Here is a 16353-nt window from a genome sequence, read left to right as displayed (position 1 = left end):
TGTGTACAATTTGTTCACTGAACTAACAAAATACACTGCAACTGAACTGAATTGTCCAGTACATAGTTGGGAAGAGAGAGAGAAATATATATCATTTGCAGACTTATCTGAAAAGCAGATTTTTTCCTAATGTTTCAATGTTTTTACACTGGAAAGTTTTCAAGTAATTGAATTTACAGTAGAATATACACTGGAAAGTTTTCAAGTAATTGAATTTACAATAGTAAATGTTAGAGGTCTAGATTATGATCTATCAAAATAGAAAAACTGGGTAGAAAGGCCTCTATGAGTTCAGATCAAGCATCTTGGGTATTGTTTTTTTCTTAAGTATAAGCGCTGGGTTTAATTTTAGTTTTGTATTTCTTTTCTTTAAAAAATACAGACAAAGTTTGTATGCAAGACCAGACCCCCAATATAAACAGAAGCCTATCTAGTACTTTTTGTCACCAGAGCAGACCTTTGGTAAAAATGCTTTTTTTTCTTCCCTCCCTCCACTGCACAATTTGGTATTTTCTCTATCCTTGGTATTCGGATGAGCTAATACTCGCAGTGTCTAGCATATAGAATGTGCTTTACTAACATCAGATTATCTTAGTTTCTTCCATCCTGTTCATATCTTGCTGAAAAGTACATTGAAATTGAAAGATGCCTCTCACTGTTTTGACAACAAGTGTTATCTCATTCCAGAGATACCTATGCTTGACTGAATTCACATAGGTTCAGTTGTTTGGACCAGGATTTTAAAAAGTGACTGGTTGTTTTTGGTGTGAAGCATGAAACATTTCTAAAGGGCCTGATTTTTTTTTTTCAATTTTTTTTTTTTCTATTCCTGAGGGTAGGTCCTCAGCGCTGTCTGAAAATCTTGTCCTTTTTGAGATGTCTCAAGTTGGATACCCAAAACCATTAATTGCTTTTGAAAATGTTGTCTTTAGTATTTGCATATGATTACTTCCTTATTGCGTCTGAGACTTAAAGGCCTAAAATCTCTAAAGCAGCGTACCAAATCTGCTGCAGCAACCAGCAGTACCTTGGAGCAAATGTACTCAAGAAAGGTATCTTGGTAAGAAGAAAATGATTTGTTAATAGTTTCGTAGTCTTGTTTTAGGCCTGTTTGTACAATTTCTCACCGAACATTTTATAATCTGTGGTTTGCTTGTGGGAGTGTCCTACTGGATATGTCCATTTCAAGATGATACCAAAATCGGGTTGGTTTTCCAGCCTGTTATGCAAGACCTGCTTGGGCTACCTCTGGTGTAACTTGTCATTCTAGAGCAGCTTGGCCTGTAATAGGTGCTCAGTTCCTGGCCTGCAGGCCAGATTCAGCATCCGGTGCCGTGTCATTTAGCCTGCGGGACTCGCAGTAGATCCATGAGGAGACCCATGGACTGGACTGTGGCCCTGCATGCTAGATTGGGCACATAGGGCAGCACAGGATCTAATCTTAATGCCACAGGCTCAATCCCAGCAAGCAGGAGCAGTGCAGTTCCCAGGGCCTGATCCTGCCCATGGGAGCAGTCTGGGGCCTTGGGGCCTGATCCCAGCACATGAAGTATGACTCAGCCCGTGGATTGGCTGCATGCATACTACTCATGGGGCCAAAAGGTTGAGTGCCCTTGGCCTACGAGGTTTGGTCTGTTCTGTATACCTTGAATGAACCCCTGTTTAGAGTGGGGGTTCATACTGGATTCAATTCATAGTTGTTATAATTAAAAAAAAAAAAAATCCATCATTTGAGTCAGTAATGGAGCTTTTTTACTTAGCCTAGTTTTGAAAATGTACTCTTAGTCTAAAATTCTGCTTTTGAGTCTGTCTGCCATTTTGCATAATCCTCATTATAGTAAAAGATGGATCATATTTAACACTAATTTTCTTTGTTCTTTGCTTATGGTATACTTAGAAACTTTAGTTGTCACTGGGGACAGTAACTTTCTTGATGAGATGCATAAGTTTTAACGTCTGCATATTGTAAATTGGAGTCAAGTATGGAAGGAAACAGTTGTTTATAAACTGAACCATAGCTTAAGAAAAACCTGTGTCAGATATGCACTTGCAGCAACAAAAGTGTATATAGGACAGCACGTCCAGTCCTGTGTGCATCTGCACACATACATAGAGAATGTACATGTAGAACATATGTACTCTGCAAGCAGATTTTACATGTGTGTTGTCCTGACTCTGCTAAATAAACTCAGTATCTAGTTTTGAATCTGATTTCACTGATGTACAAGAACCTGATTATCACTGATGGAAACCAATAGTCACATGTGTAATTTTGTAAAAGGTTTAAAAGGTTAGAAATGTTGTCCATGAACATTAATATTTTTAAAAATACCTGTGAGTGTGCATGTGTGTATGTAAAAACTACCCAATTGATTCTGTAAACAGGAATGTTGCTTTTCTGTATGACAAACTTTTCATATAATGTTAATAATACTGTAGCTCACACACATTCAGAATCACGGAATATTGACTTAAATAAAATTGGTGGTCAATAATCTGTGACAGTTTAGGTGTCTAACTGCTCACCTGAAAAAAGAAGAGGGATATTTGGCTAATAATGTTCATATTATTTACTATAAACATCATTTTAAATATGTAAACACTGAGTAGCTGAATGGCATTGCAGAAATGGAGTATGTTTAAAAAGTTGTCATTTCATCTTTGCTCATATCATTGTTCCTCAAAAGTGACTAAACAGAAGCCAACTGTTTTGAGAGCTGAATGGACAGTGTGTAGAATGCACTTTGAGGAAATACTCTGATATGAAAGGTTTTGTTGTTTTTGTTTTTTTTTATAAACTATGTCAAAATAAGGCTTTGTCTGCACAGATCACACAAAATAGACCAGTCTAACTACTGGAAACCGAAATTTGCAAGCAGCCTTTGAAGTTTGTTGCATCTTGCTTCTGGTAAGGATTTAAATTTCTTTATCAAGCAATACAAAATGAATTCAAATTCAACTAGAATCATTGACTAGTTTGTTGCCAAGATGCAAAAACCTGTTAGGGACCAGAATATTCTTTTGTTTTATTATTATTTTTTTTAATCCTTACAGAATGTCTGTTTATTCAAAATTATGTAACAGAGTATGATCCCTCCTTCAATTTCTGTTCCAAAGGAAAGATTTCAGATGACCTTCTGCTAAAGATTAAACCCGTTTCCTTTTTGGATCTGGGTTCATAGAATTTTTAGCATGAGCTTATTTTAGGAATAGGATGGGGTTTAGAAGTTCAAATTAAATGTCTCCAAGAATAGAGTTGAGGGGCTCATCTCAATGTGATAGAAATGCACTGCTCTGATTTGGCATGCATTATAAACTACGGGAAAAATTCTTCAGGTGCAGACAAATCTTTACTGAACATAATGCCATGTTGGAATATAGGTTCAGTCTTGCAGCAATACAGTTAGTGTGAGGTGTTTCATTTTGGTTGTGAAACTTAGGATGGAAATACTTTAAGTGAAGAAACACTGAGCAGCCTTTGTCTGTAAATTCTACACGTATGTAATATGGATTCTATCAGGGCTTGATGCTAAACATAGTGATACTGTGTACTTGGAACCAAATTTTTTCCTGACATGCATACGCTGTGGCTTTCATTTGAAGCTAATGCATTGTGCATACCTGTATCCAAGTGCAAAATCTGGACTTCAGTTAAGTTCTCATAGCTGAATTCCTGATTTTTAGAAATTTCATTTTTTTTCCACCATGAACATCCATCCATCAGTTCATTTTAACATTGAGGTAGGGCAGAAATAAACATATTCAGGTTCATTATCTTAAATGTGTATTATTTTAGATTGTCCTTCACATGATTAGTAGAGCTGTTTTAAGTAAACTTTAATAACACAGAACTGTTAATTCACTTTGCACACTAAAAACATCAGGAGCTAAGCAATGTTAGCATTTTTAAGCAAGCCATCTTTTCTCGTAATATTTGCATTTGAGAAAAGCGGAAGTGCAACAACCACCCATTTCATGTATGTTCTAAAAAATGATCACATTTATTTTTGTAGCTAAAATTCTAGTTGTGGGTTTCGACCCGCAGACTTGCTGTTTGGACATAGAAATATATCTGGGTCTAGTATTTCAATCAGTATATGTATTTTAAAAAAAAGATTAGGTATAAAGTTAAAACAATAAAATGTACTCTTTGGAGCTTTGTTACCAAAAATATGGCAAATTATTTTGGTCCTAAAAGCAGAATATAGAAAATGCATTTAATATTTAAGTTTTTACTCTTTTATGCTGCTGCTTAGTTTTTGATAAGGTGCTTGCAATTTTGCACAATAAAATAATAAATTCTTTTAATTGCTGTTTTGAAGCACTTTAGGATTCTTCTAAAACACAACCATGATGTTCTGTTTTTACATTGTTTTACATAATAAAGTTGTTTAACGTGTTTTAAATCTTAATGTTTGTGACCCTACAATTTAAGATTGAATCAGCATGTCACACTTTAAATATAAAAATATTTTCAGAGATTTAAATTTTTGGATGTTTTATGGGCTAAAACTTAATATGCTTTCAAATAACAGTTGGGAAGCATCTTTCCCCTAAATATATCTAAAACAGTTAGATTAGCATTGTGTTTGCTTATAAATTGTAGAGTTGCTTGGTTCTAATATCAGGATCAGTGAAAAACATCAGGTCCTTGTATTGAAACCAGAATTTGTTATTGATCCATAACTATTCTTCAGAAATTAGTTCTTGCTATTTAGTATTTAAATTACGCTAATACTCTGACACCCCCGCCAGTATTGGGGTTTCATATGAGAGCTGCTCTACAAACATGTTAACAAGTCAGTTCCTGCTCCACAGAGATTAATTAGTCGTTAGGCCCTGATTCCTCCAGTGGGCTATTCACACGTGCGCGCACACGTGCACACGTTTACAGGATCAGGCCCTTAGTACAGCACTTCATCTTGTGTAACGTAACAAAAGCAGGGAACAATTTGATCAAACTAGAGCCTTATTTACTGTTCAAACATAGCCTGCTCATGGCAGGCTAGCTGAAGCTTTGATGTTTTGAATAATGACATTGACTAATAACACTGTGCCACACTCGCTGCTGTCTTCTACAAAATAATTGGTAATTTTTAAAAAGCGAGTGCACAATTTTTTTATGAATTTCAGATGCTTAGATTGGTGCTAATTTTTTAAAGGAAAATTGGAAGGCGATTAGCAATATGGTTGTCAGTTTTGATATGTATATTTTTTTAAATGGCTGGCAGCTTAAACCTTGTAAGATGGCTAATGTGCATTTTCAATGTTTTCAAACAAAAAATTCATATAAATTCTTACAGTATGCTTAAAATTTCCATGGTAGGTTACTGCTTCTTTGGAGCCATTAGTTTACTGGGTAAATAAAATCCCTTTAAAAAGTCCCCCAAGAACCTAGCAATACATAAAATTTTTTTTCTTTGAAAGGCCAACATTACATTACATGATGGTAGATCTGCCGATCTCATGTAAGTGAGATGTTTAAATAAATAACATACACTTACCACAATATGATTTGCTGTATACAGCAAACCCTTTCTGGTCCATAGAATAAATATTAAGGATTTTACAGGCTTCCTAGAATAATTTTTGTTCAGGAAAGATATCAATTAAATATAATATAGTGACTAAATGGTTTTTAACACAAACCACTGAGTCCAGAGAAACTCATTTATCATAATGTTTTTCTGTAAGTTGTGCCATTATAGAAAATGACAGATACTCCTCAACATGAGTTGATGGTGGAATATCCGCCTTAACAGAATTTCATGGATTTTTCTAGTTTGTCACAACTTTTTTAATCTTGTTTGAGTTTTGCTTAATTTGAGTAGGTGTAATTTTCATGAGACTGCTGTCTGTCAGGTGTTTAATGTGTAGATGTTTTAACTTTGCCTAATCATATTTTAAAACCTCTTAAATTCTTTAGGATTTTTTTTTCAAAAGCTTACAGTTTTTTTAAGTGTTCACTTCCTCCAAAGTGTGTTTTATGCCCTTCCCATCATTTGTTTTTACCAAATATCACAAAAAATAGCATCAAGCCCTAGCACATTGTTGTTCAGAGTTTATGGCCTTTAATTTAATTACAATATGGTATGTGATTTCAGAAGAAATGTGTTTTTGAAGTCTGACTATATAGATACATAAAGTGGCCTATTTTGCCTACTAAACTAGGCTTTGATTGCCATATTTCATTCTTGATGCTTGTGCAATAGGAAAATGTTCCGTGTAATGGCAGTGGCTATTTTGTCTGATGCTGGACTTTGATTTCAAGAGGATTAGAAGGTTTGTGTCTTTTTTACAGACGGGAGTCGTGCTTTCTTGTTCTCCAGCTGATTCAAGGAAGCTAGAATTCAAGGAAGGATTTTCATAAGGAATGTTGTCAGTAGCTAACTCTGAAGTGCTAGCTATATCTTCATCTAAAATTCGGTTTTCTAAGTTTCTTTTCTTTCCAGAAGTCTTATCTTAAAACATCTTAAAGCCACTGTAAAATTTCAAATAAATATGTGAACTTACAGTATGTGAGAAGTCTTTTTCATTTACTCAAAGTGACATCTTTGTCTAATGCTTTCCATCTTTGACACCCCAACATAAAAGTGCAACCTCAGAGTAAAAAGAGTATGCGCATCCAGTGATATTGAATCATAAGGTGTTTTCGCTCTCAGTTAGCTAGTAGTCACAAACACTCAAAAGGGAAATGAATAGGGTGAGATCAAAGTGAAAGAGATTTTTAGAAAGAAATTCCTCATACGTATTTTTTTCTGATCAGCTGGAGCACCCTGACACAACAGCAGCCAGCGGTGCTGCCAACGACTGGAGCATGCACGCTGAATTTTTTTTTTTTTTCAATAGAGGAAAGTGAGCAGTGCCCTGTTCGTTGGGCACGACTGAGAACACTGACTTCTCACGTTTGGACTGGATTGGACAACATATTTTGTGCTCATGGAGAAGGGCCTGCAGTGCTTTTGATTCACTGGGTGAAGTTTTGACTATAGAGGGAGATACGTGAATTGAGCAAAGCAGGCTATAGCCATCATGGAGAGTGAAGCAAAGCTTTTGCAAGATGTTCTGCACTGGCAGCTTACACCTGATCTCAGCTGGATTGTCCAAGAAGAAAGAACACCACCTACCTGAAACTGTCCCAGTTTACAGAGCCCATCCAGCTGACAATTTGACCTCTGCTTCCAAAGAAAAATGTTGTTTGTTGGTTTATTTTAAAGTATTTTGGTTGTCACAGCCTCTCCATTATGCCCTGTGAAGAGTGGTGACAACCCACACCCCATGGCATTCAGTGCATATAATAACATGTCTTCTAGCGTGAGGCAGCAGATGAATGGTGCAGTGACTCAATCTATTTGCACCTCTACCAAACATCTTGTACGTGTTAAAAATAAAACTTGATCTAATATATGAGTAAGTAAAGGAAGACCTTGTGTTTAGTTCGTTTCTTTTTAAGCCGTTAATGGCATGATCAGGTTGAACCTGTTTTCTTGTTACCAAAACCCTCAGATCAATTGCCATAAGATTTGTCCTTGATGTTACCCAAATTTACTGCCTCCATCTATAAATGCTTCTAACTAAGTTGCACTTTTTTTTCTGCCTTCATAGTAGTACACTTTTTCACTCTGTAACTCCTCAATATGGTTTGTGAAGCTTTCAAAGATATCATCTCTAGGAGGGAGGAGAAGGATGTTTCAAGAAAAGTGTTGAAGCCTAAAGGACACAATAATGGAAACACTAATGGACGTCACAGTGACACTTAACTGTGAACATCACCCTGCACTCAGTGTGGGTCTGTGTGTAAGTAGGATTGTGGGTTCCAGTGTTCAGCAAAGTATAAGCACACGTTTTAGGCCAAACACATAATTCTGTCACTATTCAGGAAAAAGCTTCAAGTGTGAACAAAATGACATGTTTTGCATAGGGACCATAATGAGCAACTCGGGATCTGTGCTTCTTAAAGTACTTGTGTCTGTCAGTAAGAACCGTATTTTCTATTGGTTCAATCTGTACATGGCATAAATTATTTGAGAGCTGGACAGTAGACACCAATAGATGCCTTTGTATTTTACCAAGTAGGTTAGTTAATTGACTGAATGTATTTTTGTAAATTAAGAAGGAGGCTTGTTTTATATGATCCACATTTCCTTAAGAAAACGGACAACTGACGTTACAAAGGGAGAATTTTCTCTCTCTCCACTGTTATCAATTTATCAAAAGGAGGTTGAAGTTTTTTTTCCTCCGCTTCTGAATAGAGAATTATATTTGTGTTACGTGGCTTCAGTGGAGGTGGAGGAATGCAAACAGTGTCTGCACTGCACTATAGGAGTCCAGCTTTGCTGTTATTTGGTAGCTACCATGTGCTTTTGTATTCACTTCTCCCTTTTGCCTAAGATGAACAAACAGACAATCACAATGATTATTACTGTTTATTGATTATACTCAGATAAAACAGGGTCTAAGTTATCTTTGTGTTCAAGACACGCATTGTATTGATTTATTGTTTTGGTTTTCCATTAGGAAAAAAGAAGTGTTAGAAGTCTTCAGAGACATTAATTTAAATTGATTTTGTTTACTCACTAATTAATGATGATTCAAGGAACTGGAGAACCTACTCGCAATTTATAAATGCAGCGATAATAAGGCTGTCTTGTCAGCTACTTCAAAGGGAGACAAATAGACTGAAATGTCATCAGCTCTTTTCTGCCCTAGCTCAAATGATAAAGATTTTTTTTTTCTATTTAGCGTGGTAGTAACTTTTATTAATGTGCCACCTTAATTGCAGTTTTGGATTGTCTTGAACACATATAACATGTTTTAAAAAATGAATGTTTTTGGATGAGTAGGCAATTGGAATGGAATTATTTTTAACACTGACTTTCAAATTGCAATGTACATTGTTGAAAGAGGAAATATTTACTTTGTTGAAAGAGGAGCTAGCATTACTAGCTTATTTATAAAACACTAAGATTGTGTCATCTCTTGGATAAATAGTTTAATTTGTTACTTTGTATTATCAAACTTATTTTTGCTGTTGGGACCCTCATTACATTGAAAGGGGAATAATTGTAATCAAATGTCAACTCTGGTCCCGTTTGTTGTTTTAGAAACTTTGAATAATTTGTTCCGTCTTCTTTACTTCATTTGTTAATTCCCCAAATGTATCGAAGAACTCCTCCATCTCCTGCTGGAGCATTTCATTTCTTTTCTCTGCATCTTCCCTGGCTCTCTCTGCATTTCGCATTTTAATCTCCACCAGACTGTACCATTTCCGTTGCTGCCTCAGTTTTGAATGAAGATCCTTAATCTCCAACTGCAGCTCTTTGTTCCGCTGCTCCAAACTGTTTGAAAGACAGACATTGTAATTTAGAGTACTCTTTTCCTGTCTCTCTTTCCTGATAAAGCCATTTTTTAAAACCAGCTTTCAGCACGTGGTACTATAAATAGAAGTACGGGGAGAGGCACTTAGTGTCTCCAAAGAAGGCTGTCTTATATCACCCTTCAATGCCTTGCTAATGTTCTTTCCCATTCAGACAGGTCATCGTTCTCATGATCTGTCCTGTTTCTGCGGCCCAGGGCATTAATGTTCTGCTCCCAAGTTGTGTGTCCGTTTCGTTTTGAAAGATAAATGACGTTCTCACTTTTGTATTCTAATCCTCGTATGTCCTGAGGAATGACATAAAAAGCACTCTCATACATCACCAACATGAGCGGCTCAAATTCTTGAATTTATACAACAAATGCCATTCCACTAATAGAAGCTGTCAGGGAGGGGTTATAAGGCAGACTACATTTTTCACAAAGAGCTTATATACAAACCACTCTACAGCAGATTGCAGTGGAACACAAGTAGTCAAGCCCCTAGCATGCCCTGTCTGTCTAAGGCTGAAAAAAATACTTTGGAAATACCTAGAAACTAAAATGTATTTTTCAGATTTTTAGGTGTTTAACCATGCAGCCTTTCTGCTACTTTAAGCTCTGCTGTTTTTTGTGTTTTCTGCTATTCATATAGATGGAAACCACAATGTTTAGCATGTGAGGCTTCTGCAGTTGAATACTAGCGGTCTATCCGTTTAACAGCAATTCAGCAGTTTCAAGGAGAGCGAATGGGAATATCAGTTTGAAACTGTAAGGAAGATTTTTGGCAAAACATAATTATGACCCTTACTTCATCTGTAAATTACACAACTTAAATGCTTATATATGCAAGGCCTGTAACATTCATCCAAGCTGTCCTCTTTTTTTAATTGTTATAATAAACCAGGGCACAAAACAGGGCAACATTTTCTATCTTTTAACTGCTACTAGTTCTGTCTTTGGGTTGTCTTTTTGGAGCAGGCAGGAAATTCAGTAAGAAGGAATAAATGAAGAGCTCCTTAAAAAGTGGGACTGGCCTGTGTAAATCAGAAACATACAAAAAATCTTCAGTGTTGAGCCGCTTATACCTGTTCTCTTAACTTTGAGGGCACATGCATTTCCCCATTTGCAGTTTATTAAAACGAATATGCGATTTGGGTAACGGACTGCCTGACATCCTAGATACAAAATGCTCCCTTATTCTAACTATTGTATGTTAGCAGACAAGCACTATTATTTAGTTGCCTACGTATGGAACTGGGAGCCGGGAGCTGCTGTGTTCTTGTGTCAGGTGTGTCTTCGACACACAAAACAGTCTGGCGCAAATCGTTTCCTTATTCAGTTTCCATGCCTGAAAATTGAGGACCGTTCTTGCCAGCCTCTTTGGGCTACTATGGAGATTGTATTAAGCACTTTGTCAGTGCTTAATATTAGTAGTAGTCCTAAATCAGCAGGTCTCTTCCCAAAGTACTGTGCCTACCACCACTGAGAGAGACAGCAAAAAATCCACAGTAGACTTCACAGTTTTTCAGACAAAGTACAAATGTTTTGAAACTTTTAATCTGCTCTACCGATAGTGGTTTCTGTTAACTTTAAATAAAGGACATTAAAATAACCCTTGTGGTACTGAGTCAAACCCTGCTCCCTGGTAAATACTGGATACTGAAGTGAGAAACATTCACAGTGAAACTTATGGACCATTGTTGTGTCTATTAATTCCAGTAGTTTGAAGGACACTAGGCAGGTATCTGGAGTGCTGGCAATGTACAAGTATGAGCAGGTAGTCCTTCCCCTGAAAAGCTCATGATATTAAGAATCGTTACCTTGTAATTTTAGATTCATAGTCTGTCTTCTGTCTGGACATCTGCTTCTTTAGTTTGGCAAAGTGATGCTGCAGTGAGGATGAATTTGCTGAAAAATCATCGGCTGGGAAAGAGATGTCACCTCTGTTGTCCATGGGGGTATATCCCAAGTTTTCCTGGAGCCCTAAAACACTGGCTGTGGCTGTGTTAGTTTCTTGAGACTCTTCCAGGCAGGTAGGCCTAACTAAATACCTTGAAGCTGGATTTTCTTCGAACATAATTTCACACAAGGAGCGAGTCCAAGAAACCCGGCCAGTGCTATTCATGCCCTAAGAGTTTTGCAGAAGAGCCTGTTCTGTTTCTGTTATATAAGAGAACTTGTTTTCTTGCATCTGCTTCTCTATTACCCTGGACTGTGAGAGTTTTCGTCCTCGCCACAGCTGTTTGAAGCTTTTCAAATACTTGGAAATAGTCCATTTTGTTGGAGCCTGGATCTTGTTTCAGTCTCCAGTTCGGTTTTTATATGGAATGGGTGATGCCTAATGTTGGTGTGCCAGTCTACTGTGTACTGGCATTGTGGGGGCTTCTTCCTAGTCCCGGGAGCCACCACCTCTCTACTACCATGCGTCTTTTCAGTACAGTTTGACTGACATTTGGGACCAAGTCCATGGTTTTATTAGTTACTGTCTTCTCTGAAAGATTTTCTGCGGTGGTAGCCATGGCAATTAGTCATTCAGGATAGAAGATAACTAGTGAATATTCTCCAAGTACAAGGCTCTTTGTGTTTCACTTTGCACAGATTATGGAAGAGACACATTAAATCTGTTTTGGATGCACTATATGTAGCCAGTCTGGCGTGAGAAAAATTGCATGAATGGAAAAGAGCTTGCTGTGCTCTCTTATCATTACTGACATCAGCTGTTGCACATTTTAAAGGAAGCAGAGGGCAACAGTTAAAATGAAGCTATCCAGTTTCTTCCACGCTTTTGTTTCAAGGACAAGAACTTGGAGGTTAAGCAGATAAGGGGCTCTTTTTTTTTTTTTTAAATTTATGTACACTTAAGTTCTTGCTGGAAAAATTAATTGATATGGATAACTAGAAATATGTGTTTATTTTAGTTGCCTCTCTTCAAGTAAGTAAAACAGCTTCCTATTACAGATTACCAGAAATAATGAGTACAGCAAATTAAAGAGTAAGAATACCTAGTAATTATAGTTAAAATATATTTGTTAAAATGCACAAAAGCAGGTTAAAAATTATTGGGAAAGTCTTTTCCTTAACACTGGTAAAAGAAACAATACAGCTGGCACGCGGTTCAACTACCATTTCTGTGTGTGTTCTGATTTTCTTGCAGAAATGTAACCTGTCCATCCTTAGTGCTTCTTTCTAATAATTTGATTATCATAACTGTCCACCAAGCTCAGAGCTTGCGTTTTAAAATCCTTATGAAAATAAAGCACACACACAGTAAGGACTACCCCCCATGCTTTAAAAAAATCTTGCGGGCCTTTTAGGAGCCTCTCCCTAAGTAGATTAGACTCCTGTGTCACTGCCTTGCTTTTAATAAGGATCTGACAAATGGGCTGTCTTCAGATGTCTAGGCCCTTCTGGTTGGTTTGGCCTGGCTTGGTGGGATTTGAATACAATTCCCGGACCCCAGTGGGACAGATTTCTGAATTCACTAGTTTTGCTTTGAGAGATCCCCATTCACTTAAATGAATAACATGCTATTATTCATCCTGTTATACTCACAGCTGTGAGAGGTGCCTTGCAAAAAACATGGAAAGGCCATAGGAGCTCTTGAAAGCTTTACCTGAAGCCTCCTCTGTAGGAAGGGACCCCTCAGACTTGAACAAGTAGATTGAATGTTCAGTAAATCTGAAGAAGAGGTTTATAAGAACAATCAAGATGAAGACTAAGGTTATGTACACATGTACTAACTTTCTGACAGTTAAGCTGGCGTAACTTTTTAAAGTCAACTTAACTGTCAGAGCGTACGCACGTAGTTTCATAGTTGGTCAGGTCGGAAGGGACCTGAGCAGATCATCTAGTCCGGCCCCCTGCCATGGCAGGAAAAGAGTACTGGGGTCAACTGACCCCAGCAAGGTGTACATCTAACCTCCTCTTAAAGACCCCCAGTATGTGGAGCAGAGTTGACTTAGAAGTGGTGCAAGGTAATACACTGCTGAAGTGGGTTATCTTGATGTCAACATAGCTCACAAGATAGCTGCCACTGTCAAGGGGCTGTATCTGTGTACGCTCCAAAGTGACTTAAGTCGACTTAATTAAGTTGCCTTATTTTAAATCGACTTAGTAGGTGTGTATACACCCAGAGGTGTTAACGTACCTTTTAAGGGCAAGAAGCTCTGCTGCTTGAATGGACCAAAAGAGGCCATTTCTACTGAATAACTAAAAACAACTGCTAAACAAAAACCTTTTAACATACTATCATGGCACTGCTTCACACACATGTTCTGTGTTTCATAAATGTCTCTGAGTTAAGTTCTCTATCTGTATGGTCAATCTGTTTCTTTCTCCCCATCACAGCGAGCAGGAGACAACTGTAAAGATCCCCAGCTGTTGCTCGCACAAATGTGAAAAGCCTGCCTTTTTCCATTCAAATATAGAATTTCCTGTCAAGGCATTCTTCTTGGCAAAACTGCAGCATTCTCCAGAGCTGGGAGGAAGTGGGTCCAGAATGAGCTTCCACTTGAGACTGAAGTATGAAAAACCATCTCGAATCTCCTGCGTCTTGGGTAACTCATGCTTAGAAGAGTTGCAGAAGTGACGCTTCCACGCTAAAAGAGCGAGGTGCATTTGCAGCCTTCTGAGCATGGTTGCACCCTAGGGACTGAGCTCCGTATAGTGTTACAAGGGAAGTGCTGCTGACGGTTATTGTGGACATTGTACCTGTGGTGGTAAGTGGAAAATAAAAATAAAGCTCTAAGTATCAAGCTCCAAAGCATTTTATAAAGCTGAAGTTTTGTTGGGGCTTTTCCTGGGATAAGGAGCTCTCTGAGGCTTGTTCAGATTCAGTGGATTAGTTCAGATTCAGTGGAGATGAGCCCCCTTTTTTTAGGAGCTGCTGTGTGAGGATTTCAGTGGAGAACTTGGAAATCAAATGAGTTTAGTCATGCTGGATGGGCTTCAGGCACAAGGATGTGGTCTTTGACCTGAAGAACTTAAAAACAAAGGACCCCAATGGCATTAGACACACGTCTCATCTGGCAATGTGCTCGCAGTGTCCGACTCAGCAAGCACATCTGACTTGGTGGCATTTTTAACTCAACGATCCATTTTTTTAGCCACCCCGAGCTAGCCCGTTCGAAAGCTATTTCTGAGTGCATCAGTCCGCTGGGAAAGGATGAAAGGGAAGAAAGGAAGAGTGGTTAGTCGCATCTGTCATTCATTTTTCACAAGCTACAGAGGACACTTTTGTTAAGGATAATCTTGTTTTGCACGTCTAAACGGTATGTACGCAGTCACTTGACTGCAGGGTTGGACACCCACCTACGCAAGTTTTACGAGAGTTTTTTTTTGCCTGGTGGTGAAATAGGATCAGACCTACTGGCAGTAAAATGGAAGGGAAGGAGGAGGACATCTCTCCTTTTAACCCAACCTTCTCCTGCACCTGACACCTGGTAGTCATGTTTTTCTAGGCAGAGCACAGTCCTCTTGAGTGTGCCTACTGAGCACATGGGGCTTGTGTGCAGAGTTGAATTACAGTGTCAAAAGTGGCTGGGTACGTGCCATTTAGACGCATACAAGGAAATGGGATTTAGTTTTTAGTATGCCTTGGCAATTACTTCAGTGTCTCTGATGGAAGAACAGCTTTCCAGTGAGGGCAGCAGTGACTGCAAGCCTGAGAAAAAGCAGACATTGCTGCTGTACCTTATCATAAGATCGGCCCTGTCTGCGTTAGACCCATGGCTGATCTTATCTCCAGCTGTTGTTCATTTCCAGTGATTCAAATGAAGGTGTAAAACCACCACAATTGTCAATTGTGCAACAACATGACCAATGGGAAATAGCTGCTTAACCTCAAGTATTTGGTGATCTGGCTGTTTGCCCAGGGGGTTGAGAATGGAGAGTTATTCCTTCTTTTTTTCCTTTAGCTAGTACCACTGGGGAGGATATCCTTGTTTCTTATATAAATGTGTAATGCTTTTGAATCCTGCTCAGTTGTTCGCCCCAGTATTGTCTTCTGACCATGAGCTCCCTCGGCTATGTGTGGTTGTGAACAAACAGTTTATACAAAGGCGTCTTTCCCATCTCTCATGCACAAGCATGCCCTCAGTCTTCAACCTTTTCAGTAACACCATCAAGCACATCAGATTCTTGTAAACCAGATGAGTTGCTGGAAAAATGCTGCCTGTGTCCTTCTGGTTTCACAAGAAGTTAGAAGCAAAACCCTCTACATAATCAGTTTGATAGGCTTGCATGACATGCTCAGAGTTTTGTTTGTTTGTTATAAATATGGTAGAAACCAAAGGAGGAAAACCAGTTTATGCTCTATTCCGGTGTTCCACCTACAGTGGATTATATGTATACAATGTCATACATTGCTGGGGCAAAGACTGGATTCTGTGAGGTCAGTGATCTTTCCCCCCACTAGATGATGTTTGGAAATGTACATACAAGACCTCTGGCCATCCTGTGGCCCCAAGGCCCACTGTCCTCATCATAAGAATCCCCACCATCGTGGACTCTAACTAGGGTTTTTACCAGTCAGGAAAGGACCAGCAAGGATTGAACTGGAAATAATTAAGAATGACCTTTTGTGACTCCTAGAAGTAGTTCATCCAGATTCACATTGGTAGGGAAGAATGCTGTGCTAGACTCGCACTGTAGACACAGACAACGCTTCAGAGCTGCCATATTATGTCAGTGTTATATTCACCCCCTGGATTTTAAACATATATTGCTGACAAAATTTAAGGTCTGGGAAATCGCTGAGAATTCTTTTGAAGGGAAAATTTGAACCAAATAATTTCCTATTCCGGGGTATACACATACATTGCAGACTGTGTCTGCATGTGCATATTTCAGGAAACACACCCATCCACATACACAAGTGACTCGCCGAGAGTTCAGAAATCAAGAGTGCCTGTACACACCACAGGTTTTAATCCTGATTAAATTAAATTGGTTTATAACATTTAAATGTGTTTATTTTGGAGCATTGAATTAGTGTTT

At 38.3% G+C, this 16353-nt stretch overlaps 1 protein-coding gene and 1 long non-coding RNA gene across 2 annotated transcripts; one reads left to right on the top strand and one right to left on the bottom strand.

The window, feature by feature from the left end:
- Nucleotides 1-2312: 2312 nt before the first annotated feature.
- On the top strand, nt 2313-13485 carry LOC109310133. Its single transcript, XR_002101144.1, has 3 exons — nt 2313-4886; nt 10646-10649; nt 13475-13485. It is a non-coding gene; the product is annotated as an uncharacterized LOC109310133 (long non-coding RNA).
- LOC109310132 (rho GTPase-activating protein 24-like) lies at nt 8408-11773 on the bottom strand. Its single transcript, XM_019535179.1, has 2 exons — nt 11178-11773; nt 8408-9338 (listed from the first exon to the last, which is right to left on the bottom strand). The coding sequence occupies exons 1-2, from the start codon at nt 11480-11482 to the stop codon at nt 9101-9103; spliced, it is 543 nt and encodes a 180-aa protein (XP_019390724.1). The 5' UTR covers nt 11483-11773; the 3' UTR covers nt 8408-9100.
- Nucleotides 13486-16353: the final 2868 nt, after the last annotated feature.

This window comes from Crocodylus porosus, unplaced genomic scaffold, assembly GCF_001723895.1.
Source record: "Crocodylus porosus isolate Cpor-Errol unplaced genomic scaffold, CroPor_comp1, whole genome shotgun sequence".
Lineage (NCBI taxonomy): Eukaryota > Metazoa > Chordata > Crocodylia > Crocodylidae > Crocodylus > Crocodylus porosus.
The sequence above is the reverse complement of the archived record's forward strand: the minus strand, read 5'-3'. Positions and strand labels throughout refer to the sequence as shown.

Excerpts from the sequence above, each read along its gene's own strand:
- LOC109310132 (XM_019535179.1), bottom strand. The coding sequence starts at position 11,482 with ATGAATAGCACTGGCCGGGTTTCTTGGACTCGCTCCTTGTGTGAAATT. Across the intron at positions 9,339-11,177 it reads TATGAATCTAAAATTACAAG|TTTGGAGCAGCGGAACAAAG; the intron begins GTAACGATTCTT and ends TCTTTCAAACAG.